This window comes from Sprattus sprattus, assembly GCF_963457725.1.
Source record: "Sprattus sprattus genome assembly, chromosome: 12".
NCBI classification, from domain to species: Eukaryota; Metazoa; Chordata; class Actinopteri; order Clupeiformes; family Clupeidae; genus Sprattus; species Sprattus sprattus.
Window position 1 is genome coordinate 30,358,384 of NC_137910.1, and position 14,785 is coordinate 30,373,168.

Below are 14,785 nucleotides of genomic sequence, written 5' to 3' on the forward strand. Positions count from 1 at the left end.
GTGTTCCAAAGCCCATATCCTGGTCCACACTAGCATACAGGCACCAACAGCAGAACATATAATGCTGGATAACACTATTACCACAGACACAGGGAGAAAAAAACGGTCTAAATAAAAGCACATCCAACCCTCTCTCTCTCTGAGGACTGTTTTGTGTCACCAGCAGATGGGCCTACAGAGGGTGGGGGTTAGAAGGGCCACTGAACTTAGTCGTTTGCACACACCCTCTCTCTCTCTCACACACACATTCACACACAAACACACACCGACATGCATACACAGATTAATCTCTCAAACTACGTACACAAGAATGCTGCAGGAGCTTCTAGGTTAGTGTTGAATCGGTTCCTACGGTGATATAAACTTAACCTATTTCTAAATATAAGAGCGAAGCCACGTACACAATGCCACACACATGCACAGAGCTCTGATGGTCCTGGATTCATGCCTCTCTCTGATGCTTATGTTCCATCACCATGGCAACCAATAGGCTCTGATCCCAGGAAACTGCCTAATTACTGACCACAGATTAGAGCTTCATAGGCACAACTTCCCGTGTCAGGGCCAAAAATAAACCGTCCAGGAGAAAACATACAAACATATAAATACACACACACACACTCTCTCTCTCTCTCTCTCTTGTCTCTCTCTTCGCATCTGTGAAAATAAAAAATACATTACCCCGAAACTTCTTGGGAGGGTTGTTAAGGTCCCCTGCATCTGGCTGAACCACACAGCGGTCATCTACCAACCTAGCAGAACAAATGATTGTTGTAAGTCAAAAGCTTGAACATGACAATGTGTGGTCTACGTCTAAATAAGGAGCAGGTGACATTCGGTGTGTATGAAAATAAAATACTTGCTTATGAATCATTATTTTTCTCTGTCTGTGTGCTTGTGTGCGTGTGAGTGTGACTGTGAGTGTGTGCAACTATGTGCTTCAGACAGATTTAGCATTTTCTGGCCCAAAGTATCTCCTCACTGGATGGCAGCCAAATCCCATGGCTGATGAACCTCCAGTGAAAGCGCCAACTCTAACAAACACACGCAGTGACATACGCACACACGCATGAACGCACACGCACACACACATCAAGTCATCCCAAAACACATATCCTGTTGACAGCTCATTAAACCACTACTGAACAAAAACTAGGTAAACGTTAAGTAGTGTATGCCATCACATGCCTGTGTGTGTGTGTGTGTGTGCGTGTGTGAGTGTGTGCATTGGGAGTTCATGTGATACAGGCAGATTTGAACAAAATGATATTTCTCTATTTGTCCTTTACTTCCAGTCTCCACACACTTGCTGCTACCTGCCAGTAGTTTAGGTAGTAGCCTAGGCCTACCTACTTTCTACTCTCTATTCTCTAGGTTTGGTCTTGATGGCAATCACCAACTGTAAATTAATGAAGGAATTAATAGATGGGTGGGTGGATGGATAGATGGATGGATGGCTAAATAAGTGAAGGGGTGAATGAATGAGTGAGTGTATGTATGAATGAATGAATGAATGAATGAATAAATAAATGAATGAATGAATGAATGAATGAATGAATGAATAAGTGGCCTTACCCCAAAGTGCTGATAAACCCACAGGTGGAGCCCTCAGCATACAAGGAGCACACATCCCCAATATGAAGGAAGCTGGACATTTTATCAGACATCGCCATCACTGCGATCACTATGACATCTGCTTCATTGGCAAAAGGCATTCCCAAAACAACACACACATCAGTCAGAAACACAATATATTTTTGTTGTTAAAGCACAAAGTAATTTCTAGACCTAAAACACTGGCAACTCTGTGTTCACAAGGTGATAAGGTGATACTTTCTTTTCATAATGTGGAGAGTTTTAACAGCGTTTTAGAAAATTATTTCAGGACAACATACAAGGCCAGTGACACTTTAGCAGCATGGGAGCTCAGAGACATCTCTGAGAGTCCTTTTCGAAACCAACACCGGTAAATCTCCTTTCTCTTTTGCCACCATGTGTGTAAAACTGATGGAAGCTCATGCACTGAGAGTGAACAGTAAACACAACGAACAGATAAAAACAAAGACAAACAGACCAGCCCAATCTTTCAACACAGAGCCATTCTGGGATTTTACCAGGCCTGTGATCTTTTACTGGGCTTTGCCACACTATGTAATGTAATCTCGTACCACAGCAAATGCAGTAACGCAGTTAATGTGATAAAGCCAGCAGCAGTGTCTGATCATGTTGCCTATAATGGATTAAATCACTTTTTGTCAAATCAGCTGGAAAGATTTGCTCCTCTGAAGGTCCTGCAGGCTAGGAGGTTGGTTGATTACCAGAAACCTTTGCTTGGAGGTATGGAAGAGAATGTCACATGGAGCGCTTGATCACCTGTGTCGTACACATGAGAGTGTAACACTGTTTTCACAGTTATGTGGCCCTGTGTGGAGATCAGCACCAGATCCAACTTTGCATAACAAATAAGGTGCCTCAATGGTTGAACATTGAGTTTTTACACAGGTGAACCCCCTGTGGGTTGTGTGTGTGTGTGTTTGTGGGGGGGGGGGGGGGGATGCCTGTAGTCTAAGTGGTGAGGTGAAGGATGGTGGTGAACTTTCAAAAGCAATGGTGTTTCAAGTGAGTATACCAAGTCAATATGTGTTTGTGGGGGGGGGGGGGGTGTCGACCTCAGAGTAACATAACCCTTACAATATCCAAGCAATATGCTACACCAATGGTAAACAATTCAAAGGGTAATCCAAATGTTTATTCTTACTAGAAGCAATGGGATCTTCATCATTTCGAACAATGCCACCGCAAAATATACTCAGTTGTATTTTGACCTTCATATAATAATCGATTTGTCTTTTTAGATAGACTACTTATAGACAGCTGTGCCAACAGAGACGATGGAAGTTAAGTCAAATACATGGAAGCGCCAACGTCAGTATGCATGTTGAGCAAAACAACATGATTGCCTATGACATCGAAATTCATACCAATTCAAATACTTGGGCCGTAATGTGCCTATTGGGTTCTGGACAGCCTAGTTTCATTTCAGCCGTAACTTACCTCAGACCACAAGTTTCTGGGAGACCCGACTTGCGCGCCTCAAATCGAGTGGAGGGAGCTTAACCAACCTCATAACTTCATAACCAATTTACAGAAGTTTTAGGCTACATCTGAACTTAACCATATGAACGAATTATAAAAATGTTGCCTCAGAAAATAAATATATCCAACAAGTTTTCCATTTAATACTTACCGAACTTTCTTTCGTTTCAGTGGGAGGGTTCATAGAGGGGCGGATGCTCATATGCTCGAGCGATGATTTAACATCGGAGACCCAATTTCCAACATTTATATTCTTCTTCTTCTCTTCACTCAAGTTATTTTAGAGGGGAAACTCAACCATTTTATAAGTTTGACTTAAATAGAGAACTTTCCTGTGAGACCGCTCGCTAGGAGTTCAGTCTGGGAGCGATGACCCCGCTGTTGCGTGCGCTGCTTTCAACTCCATGGTCCAGCAACAAGTTAGGGAAGGGAGGGCTGGTGGACGACGTCTAAATAAATCATTTAACTCGGCTCTTTTCGCCACTCTGCTGCTCCAAGATATGCGGCGTCTCTTCGAGAGCTATTTATAAACCTGCAGCGTATTCTGGGAAATGGTGTTTACATGCCGATTACTTTGACTTAGTATAGGATGTATGACTACAAGTCCCGCGGAGCCATTGTATCTGATAGTAGGCTATTTGAAGTAACTGTTTTCCAATGTTTATTAATGTGTAACAGACCATTATTTAAAAGTCATTATTTGAGAATGGTGCTGAAACACATTGTCATACTTGGGTCAGACTTGGGTCTGACTGCTCTTGGCTTATCCGTTTTCCCTGGTGAAGCTGTGAAATGCATTCGTGTTGTTAGAAAGCTATGAAAGAGAAATAGGTCACTTTCTTTCCAGGCAAACTAACAGGTAGCAGTCCAAACATGTCCCAAATGTCTATTTGTATAATTCTCAATACTCTAATCACTAATTTAGCAGGCCTGCCTTCACATTTAGTTAGGGCATAACAGTCATACTAGGCCGTAATGTGTGTTAAAGAGTGGAAGCCCATAGACCTGTATGGAACAAGCACAACTGCTGTTCCATAGCCTACATGAAGGGAAAAAAATAATGCAAATATGATCACCTTTTCACATATAACTGGTGACCATTAAAATTCAGCCTGAGCTATTTGTAAACTTTGAGAAGAAAAAACATACAAACATAACACATCACAAGTTTGTGTATTCATTGTTTTGGCTACATTGCTTTAATTAAATTCACTTACAATTAACATTATCTGGTCCAAACATAACTAAACAGGATATATCGTTGTTTCATTCACACATTTCCTACCAGTATAGGCCAACTGTAAGTCCTCTCAAAATGACTGGGTTGACAAAAATGCTGGGTTGCTTTTTTTCAGACCAAACGCTGGGTTGAGGCTGTTGGGTCATTTTGTTGGGTTAATATGACTGCCGTGCGACAGAGGTTTCGTCAGAGTTTTTTTTCTCCAGTTTTTTCTGTTTGCCGATTTTCTGTTAACGAAACACCGGGGTGCACAAAATTTGGTGGGCATGTATCCCCACTAGATGAGCGTGGAACCATTGATTTAGTTTTGATCCGTTGCACCCCCGTCGGACTGGACCCCTTTTAAAGAGGGTGGGGTGATTCAGTTTTCTGTGAATAAGTCGAAAACCTTAGGGCCTAGGAGGACCACATTTTTTTTGTAGTTTTAAGAGGCCACGTCAACCATTCCACTACCACTTATTTCATGTATAGCGCCACCTAGTTACAAATGAAAAATGTTAATTGTAAGTTGACAAGGTCAGAACTGCACGAAATCGGAGGTGTGGGATCATTATGACACCTTCTGATTGCACGTTAAGTTTCATAGAATTCCGTTCACGGGGGGGGGGGGCATGCAATAAATTGATTTATATGGTTATACACCAACAGTTACTGGCCTGTAGGTGGCGCGACTCAGTTTTCTTCGAATATCCCGAGAACCGTAGGCCCTAGGAGGGCCAAATTGTTCTTGTATGTTTGTTTTAAATGGCCATCTCAACCCATACCATAACCAGTCATAACATGTATAGCGCCACCTAGTTAAAAATTAAAAAGCAAAAATTAGGTGTTTAAATCGCATATATGTCAAAGTGCTCTGTAGCGCCCCCTAGATCATTGCAAAAAACCCTGCGCATTGGGGTTAGTTAGGCATAGCTTGACGGAATTCGGTACACGTCTTCATCATGCTTGGACGCACCAAAAAGTCTCTTGACGCCATGGTGGCAGGTCCACAGGAAGTTGGCCATTTTGAGTGGAAGATGCGTTTTGACGGCGTTTGCACACCTCGCATCGGATCGAACTCCTCCGACAGATTTAATGGTAACGCCTTGAAATGTGGTCCGGCTACTCTTCAGCCATGGGCGACTACAAGTTATAGAAGATTTTCTCATAAGTCGGAAGGTGTGGGCGTGGCAGACCCTCAAACTTTGCCAACTTGCCAGTGCTTGCCACAAAACACAAAGTCTCTTATAACTCTTGCGTACATTGTTTGATCCAGAGAAAATATCTTAGGGTGGACGCTGGATCCGGCCCGAACGCGTACATATGCCTGACTGATATCAAATCAAACCAAATCATCAAAATCTATCACAAATAATTCCTTTAATACATAAAAATGAAACACAAACCAATTTACACACACAAAACACATAAAAACACTGACAACCATGACTCATTCTGTGCCAAAACCTACTGAACAGTTAGGCGGTCATATTTTGTAACGCTTTGCGTTACGTCTAGTTTGAACTCACTCTGGGTTGTTTTCTGTAACCCAGCCGCTGGTTCAGTGATTGAAGACAGTGCCCACTCCTCTCCTCCACCAGATACAGTCACATAATCTACTAAGCTGCTGTGTCACTTTATTGTGTCATTAACCTTCCAACCGTACTGCTCAGCAGTTTTTTCAAGTTTCAACAGGCATTGGAATTGGATCCAGGGCGATTTCAGAATGAAATAAAGGTTTTTATTTATACTTTTAACCTATTTTTGTCCAGCACAGAGATGCCCTTTGTAATATGGTTAAATGATGATTGATAGAATTGCAGCTTGTTAACACACTTTTGTTGATGGCCAATGATAGACTGCTCTTGGCTTATCCGTTTTCCCTTGTGAAGCTGTCAAATGCATTTGTGTTGTTAGAAAGCTAGTAAAGAGAAAGAGGTCACTTTCTATCCTGGCAAACTAACAGGTAGCAGTCCAATCATGTCCCAAATGTCTTATTCTCAATTCTCTCTGTAATCACTAATTGAGCAGGCCTGCCGTTCCATTCATATACATTCAGTGATACATTCAGTGATAGCATACATAGCATAACAGTCTCAGGTCTAACATTACACCAAACAATTCATGGAACAGCATAATGGAAAGAACCGCTTGCTTTTTAAAACTACACCTGTTGTAAAAATCAAAATCTATTGTCTGACTCTTTCTGCCTATCTTGTTTTATTTTACTGTGTAGGCTACCTCTCTTTTAGATATTAGGCTAGATAAAGTCTTGCAGTGTCTCTAGCCACCGAGCTAGCTGCCCCTCTGGCTCGCGAAAGTTCAACAGCCAGGTGAGGGCAGCATGGTCATTCAAGATGCCAAAGAAGAACCATATTGCCATTTACGAGCTCCTCTTCAAGGAGGGTGTCATGGTGGCCAAGAAGGATTTTCATCTGGCCAAGCACCCAGAGCTGACTGACAAAAACGTGCCCAACTTGCACGTTATGAAGGCCATGCAGTCCCTCAAGTCCTGTGGGTACGTCAAGGAGCAGTTTGCTTGGCGGCACTTTTACCGGTACCTGACCAGCGAGGGCATCCAGTATCTGAAGGAGACTCCTTTCAGATGGACAATGCCACTGTGTCAAGTGGCCTGCAAGAGCAAGACTACGGTGGTTTCAATGGAATGGAGCTCAAGGATGAGCAGCAGAGATGACAACTGTCTGTGAAGCGGACCTGTGAGAGGACTGCCGTGTTTCGTTTGCCGGGCAGCTGATGACATTCCTGCTGCCGGCACAGCCCCAACTGCTGCAGCGCGTCGTGTTTTTGCCACTTCCCCAACAGCGCGCAGACTCACGGTAACACAGTCAATAAGTCCAGGCCAATGATGCTGTTATCCTGAATATTGGCCAGCCAGAATGAGTGTTGTACTGTGAGGCCAGCGAAGGAGACTGTCAGTAACTTCCTCCCTTTCATCAACGCTTGTTCTCCAGTCACTGTCGCGATGCATGTCTTTGTGGCCGTCCAGCCCGGTGGTGCGGGCTGGTCGGTGTTGGGTAGGACACCGGGTCTGATGATTGAAATGGTGGACCCAGTGTCCACCAACACCCGCACGGGCACGCCATCAATGTCAATGTCCACATACAACCCATGTGTTTGGCCAATACGGCCTAGTCTCTGTTGATCGGGGGAGGGGGCTATGATGATAGGCAAGGGTGGCGATCCTCCCGTTAGGCCACCCTTCAGCAGTTTAAAGACGGCTGCTGTGGTGCGATCCGTGGTGCTGGCGCCAAGCATTGGCGGGGCACATGACCAGGCTCACCACACCGATAGCAGCCGTTGTCTCGCCGCCGCTGTTGTTGTCCGGGGCTCCGTCTAGGGTATCGCCGTGGGTCAGTCGTCGCTGCTTGCCTCGTCTCCACCACTTCGTCCTCGCCGATCTCCACCGCCACGTCGGCCTGTTGCACCTGATGTCTGGTTACGCACAGGACATGCTCAACGCGCTCGGCTTCGTCCAGTGCTGTAGCCAGGGAGCGGGGAAAGTTCATGCGAATGTGCTCCCGGAGCCGTTCCGGGCGCAGGCCTCGTACAAACGCCTGCAGCGTAAGTTCCTCCTGCTCGGCATCGGCAAAGGTCGAGTAGCCTCTCCGCGTGTAGAACCGCAGATCAGCTGCAGCGAATGCCCTGAGGCTCTCTTCGTCCCGTCTGCAGCGGTTGGCTAGCCTCTCCCGTGCATCCTCCGTGAACACACGCTGTCCGAAACGGCGCTGCAGAGCGCCTCTGATCGCCGGCCAGCTGGCGTGCTGGCCCGGCGTCAAGTCCATCAACGCCTGCAGCGCCTTCCCTTCCAGTGCGAGTGCGACTTGCACGCCAGTTTCCTCGCTCGACCAGCCGTTGAAGTTGGCCGCCAGCTGCACCTGGATGAAGTACGTCTCCAGCGGTCCCTCTCCTTGGTACTTGGGCAGCTTCATCGTCGCTCGCCTCGCCGGGTTGTAGACGGGTTGGGCGTCCAGCGTCGGCATCGGGAGCTGCCTATCTTGCAGCGGTCCTGGATAGATCGGCTCCAGGGCAGGCAGTCGATCCAAGGCGGGCAGGGTGATATCGTCTCCCTTGGCGTTGCTCCTCTGCCGCAGTCCGCTGGCTCCATCAAAGAGGTGTCGCGGTGGTGCGTCCAGCGTTGACTCCTCCATCCCGAAGGCTGGTAGAGTGGTCCTCGAGTAGTTCGGTTCGATGACACCTCCAGGTGCTCTCCATGGCGTGTACATCCTTCAGGCTTCGTCCGATCCCACTTCTGACACCAATGTGGCGAAGTAAAGAATGCTATGAGTCAACAGATGATGTTCCAAACTCTTTACTGTTCTCGAACTTCGAACTAGACAAAGATTACAAGAAATTCAGGGAATTATAACGACATTACATCTATTACACAAACACGGTGGCACTTCACATACTGTATATGACAAATCACAACAGGAACCATTACAATCAGATATTTACATAGATACACATATAACAACAAGAGGTAACCAAGACCTAGCATTACGGCTAGGCTAACAGCTGCGATGTTTGACTCCCATCATACACCGCGGCATAACAATAACACTAGGCCGCGTAGCGGCATCCCAGCTACGCTACTACTATAGAGTGATAAGCAGTGGTGGAATGTAACGAAGTATTTTTACTTCGTTACTGTACTTCGTTACATTTTTACGTATCTGTACTTTACTTAAGTAAAAATAATAGTGCATACTTTTTACTTTTAATTCGTTACATTTTGCAGCTATTATCTATACTTTTACTCCGCTACATTTCTACAATATGTGTCGTTATTCGTTCCATTTTATGAACACAGTTTCGCCAAAATGTTGCCTACACAAAAATAATGGATTGCGTTGCTTTAGGACGTTTCAGCCAATCAGGTGGCTCTATCAGCTCCAATGACAGCAGAGTGTGTATATTTGGCAGCTGCACTACGGTAGCCTTGCCTGTTTTGCTTAAACATTCGACGAACAGCCTGACTAACAAACAACTTTTCAGCATGGATTCAGAGTCAGCCTCATCTGAGGACATGTTCAAGTTCAGAGGCCCCAAGAATAACTCGTAGAGGTTTCAGTGCGTTTCCAGTCTACCTCAAAAAAGTTGCTAGCCTAATTTGGAGAAACAGGTCGAGTTATGCGGAGTTCTTGCTATGCTAAGTTAATGTCTATGACTTTTGCATATCGTATGCGGTTACTGACATGATTTTATACTGTTATCTAGCTAAATACATGTTGACATACAGCAATAGCATAAAAATAATTCGATTGAACCTTGATTATTTATTAAACGTAGTGGTAAGATAAAGCTGTTAGTTTAGCAATGTCAAGCTAACGTGAAGATTTGCCTTTTTTATTGACTGGTTATTGCCTGGCATGCAAACTTATTGCCTAGTCTTGGGTTACTCAATATGTTATTTTCCTTTTCTGCAATCAATAGAGCATAAAACTCTGCATTGACCAGTTTAACAACTCCATTTGTTTTTCATGTTTCATATTTCCATTTTTTACACGTTTACAATTAAATAAAAGATTAAAAGATACAAAATTGTGTCTTTATTCATTGGTTTGGCTAAATGGAATTAACTTCGCAAATAATCCCTGGTAGATAACTTGTCATCTGCAGAATTATAAAATAGAGTGTGAACAGTTTTACAGACAATAGGCCCAATAAGCACACCAACCTTTCCAATTAACAAATGTTGTTGCTTATAATTATTAATAACTAGTAGTGTCATCTGTAGAGGCATTAATTACCAGTCGCTATTTTTTTAATCAAAATGGTTCAGCCTAAACATTGAGAGACAACCCATTGCGTGAGTACTTTTACTTTCACTTTAAAAGTAAATTTAAAACTGAGAACTTTTTACTTTTTACTTAAGTAGGATTGTTGATGTAGTACTTTTACTTTTACTTTAATTTTCCTGGGTACTTGTACTTTTACTTAAGTACTAAACTTCAGTACTTCTTCCACCACTGGTGATAAGTCAAACATATCATAAAGCTAGTGGAGGTCATGCGTTTTGTGAATAAGTGTGAATGTAACTGTAATGTAATTCGTTTATAACACTGATAATTAAGGTAACAATTGCATGCATTAAAATTTAAATAAATATGTAGGTAGGTAAGCTACACGAGATTGTGATATGTCCCCTATAATTATGTAACCTAGGCTACAATGAAAATAGCAATGAGACGGCAATACTAAGCTACTCGTTACTTTCCCTTTTACTTATTTAAGGAATGTTTTATTTCACCAAACTCTAAGACTATTTCATTCAGGCAGGAACAGATCAGCTGATCAGCCACATGACCTAAAGCATCCGCAAACATGGCGGCGTCTTTAGCGCCTGTAGTGTGAATAAGCGATACAATGTTGTTTAAAAGTTGCATTTTCTTGTTATATTTCCACGTTTCGGTGCCCGTGCATTGCGAAACCGAACACGTCGGGTTAGCCACGGGCTCAGAATCTTCTGCTCAAGTAACAGAAACGGGGAGTTCGAGCTGTGGTTGTGATGCATTGAAAAGAGATGTTGGTGTCGATGTTGGCGAGGAAGTGTCTCTGCATGCTGAAGATCCCGCAGAGAAATATTCTATAGGGGCCAATGAAGAAATGGGTGAACATTCTCTAAAGCGTGACTTTCGCAGCAAGGTAACATTGGGATCTCAGAGTTCCTAACGACTTGTTCTGATTGAATGCATCAAACATGATTTCTCTCGATGTCTCTCTGTAGCTGGTTTTGCTCGAATCATCCTGGTTTTTCATGGGAACTGATGACCCAGGTATTCCACCTGACGGGGAGGGCCCTCAAAGGCGAGTGTGGATTGACTCCGTGTACATGGAGGAACATGAGGTCACCAACCAACAGTTCCAACATTTCGTCAATCAATCTGGCTATGTCACAGAGGTAAGAATAGCACATTCCATAGACTTGCCTATTATGAGTAAAGGCATCGGACGTGCATACTAATAGGCTAAAGAACAGGCTACAGCTGAAAAACAAGTCATTTATGCATGATGGTGTCGTGATCGCTACTCTGAGGCACTATCTTCATCTATCACTCTCTCTCCAGGCTGAACGTTTTGGAGATTCTTTTGTGTTTGAAGAGCTGTTGACAGAAGAGTTGAAGAGTACAATATCACAAGCAGTAATAAACACCTTTGCCACACATGTTTCTATCTAAACTGCTTTTGTCACTTGGTGTGCACTTCACACAGAAACTGTGCATGAATGAGTCTGACCATTTTAAGTTGGTTTGTACGTTGGTAATTGCTTTAGGACCTCGTCATGAGTGTACTTAAAGTAACACTATGCAACACTTGTTTTATAAGCAACTAGTTTTGGTACCATCCACAAATTCATTTTTATAGCATATGGTCATGTGAAGGACAGCTAAACACCTGTGTCTTCCCCACTAGCCATCCAAGATATGCCCTATGTAGTTCTGTGTAACGGGCTGGAACCCCCTACAAAAATGAAAGAAAAGCTTTCACACGCATGACATTGCCAGCTATACTGCCAAAAGACACAAGTTAGTGTGTTGGAAAGCTTCTATCAGTGTCAGCTGGGCTGTTGGTGGTGTTTGCAAGGTATTTGCATGCCTAGGTTTGTTAGCTTACTAGTTTTGGAACAGAACTCCGTATTGCTGCTTTAATAGTGTGTAACTTCTGCAGGTGGCTGCTGCCCCCTGGTGGTTGCCAGTGAAGGGAGCTAACTGGAGTCATCCTGAGGGTCCTGGTTCCTCCATCTCAAACAGGTTATTGTAAATCTATAACACAATTTAGCTTAATTCAAAAATGACAATCTGACACATCCTATAGCTTATGTCTGGTGCCATGTCAGTGAATCATCATAGCTCTTTGAGGATGGAATGATACAGTTTTGCTCATAGTGTTCTGATCTGATGACTGCTATTAGAACATCATGTGTGCTTAGGTTTCCTTTTGGAGAACCTGTGATGTTTAGTCCCCTCTTAAACCCTCATGCTACTTGGCGACGTGACTGTTCATAAGAATAACAATTTTGAACTAATTTGATTATATTATTTGGCAAATTCCATATACACAAAAGCAGATATGCACAGGTGACCCCTAATTTTATTAGATTTTCACATGAATTTGCACAGTATACTGACACGCTAGACCTAATAAAGACAACTTAAAGTAATAGAACTATTGAAATTTACAGAGAACTCTTCAACGTAGAAAAGTATCATCCATTTTTCTTTGTTGTATTGAACTTTTGCTTCCAATGTATATAATATATCTGTCCTGTGTATCTTTTTTTTTATTTTTTATATTATTTATTTGTTGTTGTTTTTTTGCTGATGTGATGAGCACTTGTCTGTATGTTTTTTATATTGTATTGCAATAATTATAATTTAAAAAACTTACTTGGCGATGTGACTTGTAACAGTTGGAATTAGCACCACACGCCCTTCACCTTGTAGTAATGTCAGTGTGATCTGTAATGCTGTATTAGGCCGCTCCACCTTTTGTAACAGCTATGTTGGTTCATACCAGTGCTTGCTTGAAAATCGCTTTTATTAAAAGTTTCAGCCAAAAGTGTATGTGTAACATTGTCTCTCTCTCTCTCTCTCTCTCTCTGTATAGACATTTTTCTCCTGATATGTTTGATATATATGGATTGTTTACTTCCATTTTCTATTTTGGTCTCTCTCTCTCACACACACACACACACACACACACACTCCACTTCTGTCGATGTAGGCTGGATCACCCTGTTCTTCATGTGTCATGGAAAGATGCCCAGGCATACTGCAAGTGGGCCAAGCGCAGGTTACCCACAGAGGCTGAGTGGGAGTATGCATGCAGGGGAGGGTTACAGGACAGGTGGGTGTCTGTGTGTTGTGAGGGCTTGTGTTTTAGTGAGCAGTAGTATGTTTCTTTGCGCTTGTATGTGTACATTATTGTTACTAAAGTATTTGAGGGTTGTGTTGGAGTAAATGTATGGCTCTATCTATGTTTCAGACTGTACCCTTGGGGAAACAAACTGCTGCCTAGAGGACAGCACTATGCTAATCTGTGGCAGGGGAACTTCCCGACTGAAAACACTGGAGAGGACGGCTACATCAACTCCTCACCGGTTAGGATAAGGATGACTTTAAGCTAATAAAAACATAGTTTGGTTACTGGATGAAAGCTGGAAATGTGCAGTGATGAGTAATAATGCATTACTGATCAATGATATTTATTCACCGTGACATATTGCAGTCGCTTCCTCTTGCAGGTGATGTCATTTCCTGCTAATGGCTTTGGCCTGTATGAAATGGTAGGAAATGCCTGGGAGTGGACTGCTGACTGGTGGACTGTACATCACACACCAGAGGAGAAACGCAATCCGGTGAGACACACACACACACACACACACACACACACACTTTGTGTTGTTCTATGTTTGGCCACTTATTTATACCCTTAATCTGCAGACCGGACCAGCCTCTGGTACAGACCGAGTGAAGAAAGGAGGGTCATATATGTGTCACAAGGTACATAGTTTCTGTCTGTTGACGTACCTGTGTGTTTTTTTTCTTCTTACATCTTACGAAGTCCACGTCCTTGTAGAAGTTTGAACATAGCAAATGATTGATTACCAAATTAAATCTGACAATGTGTAACAGATGGACCTCCCACTCGGCCTGACTTTCTCCTCCCTCTTACTCACACATTTCTGTTTTTCTCTCTTGCTCATCCTGCCCTCTTTGCCTGTCATTCTCCTCTGTGCCCCCCTTCTTTCTCTCTCTCTCTCTCTCTCTGTCTGTGTTTCTCGGTCTCTTTCTCCAGTCCTACTGTTACAGATACAGATGTGCAGCTCGCAGTCAGAACACCCCTGACAGCTCAGCCTCCAACCTGGGCTTCCGCTGTGTGGCAGACCCTGCCTGAACTGAACTCCCTGGTTCTATGAGCTAATCCCCAGAGCCCATCGCAGCATAGCGGAGGAGGCTTGTCCAATGTGGAAGACGGGATGACAGAAGTCATGCTGTCTAGAAGCACAAAGTTGAGTTCAAAGCAGGACTCTGGCCGCGAATGGTGTTAAGGGTCCAAAAGCCTCAGAAAGCAGAAGCACTTTGGAGAGGAAAAGTACTGTTTGTTGGGAATACCGGATAAAAAGGAAGGTGTTCTGATCATTCCTTTTGAGTTTCAGGGTATGAGTGCCATAACCCCCAAATTGATGACTAGCAGAACAGTAATTCACCCATTTAATTTGATATATGTTTGAATAAATAAATAAGAGTTATAAATAATCGACTGTGCTCCTCTGGCTTCTTTTCTGTTCTTCTACAAACCTGTTTCCCTGCAGGGTTGTACACATTGCACAACATAGACATGTTCAAAAACGGTAAGGAGTTTGAAAAAAGAAGCAAATAGAGGAAGGAAAGGCAGGCTGAAGGAAGTGTGTCTCTGCGGTTGTTGGCACACAGGATCTCTTTTTCT

The 14,785-nt window shown here is 43.4% G+C and overlaps 2 protein-coding genes across 2 annotated transcripts in view; one reads left to right on the top strand and one right to left on the bottom strand.

Moving 5' to 3' along the window:
* Positions 1-1,667, bottom strand: part of itpr1a (inositol 1,4,5-trisphosphate receptor, type 1a) — a gene marked incomplete at its 5' end in the record, with an annotated part of 72,614 nt that extends 70,947 nt beyond the window's left edge. Inside the window, 2 exons of the mRNA XM_080849261.1 lie at positions 682-752; positions 1,576-1,667. Coding sequence (XP_080705387.1) covers positions 682-752; positions 1,576-1,667 — 163 coding nt within the window. The remainder of the gene's footprint in view (positions 1-681; positions 753-1,575) is intronic.
* A 9,004-nt stretch (positions 1,668-10,671) lies between these two features.
* Positions 10,672-14,584, top strand: sumf1 (sulfatase modifying factor 1). The gene is made up of 9 exons (XM_080848910.1): positions 10,672-10,981; positions 11,064-11,237; positions 11,404-11,478; positions 12,005-12,087; positions 13,061-13,183; positions 13,322-13,436; positions 13,581-13,694; positions 13,780-13,839; positions 14,135-14,584. Exons 1-9 carry the CDS (start codon positions 10,703-10,705, stop codon positions 14,231-14,233), a joined length of 1,122 nt encoding a protein of 373 aa, XP_080705036.1. The 5' UTR covers positions 10,672-10,702; the 3' UTR covers positions 14,234-14,584.
* Positions 14,585-14,785: the final 201 nt, after the last annotated feature.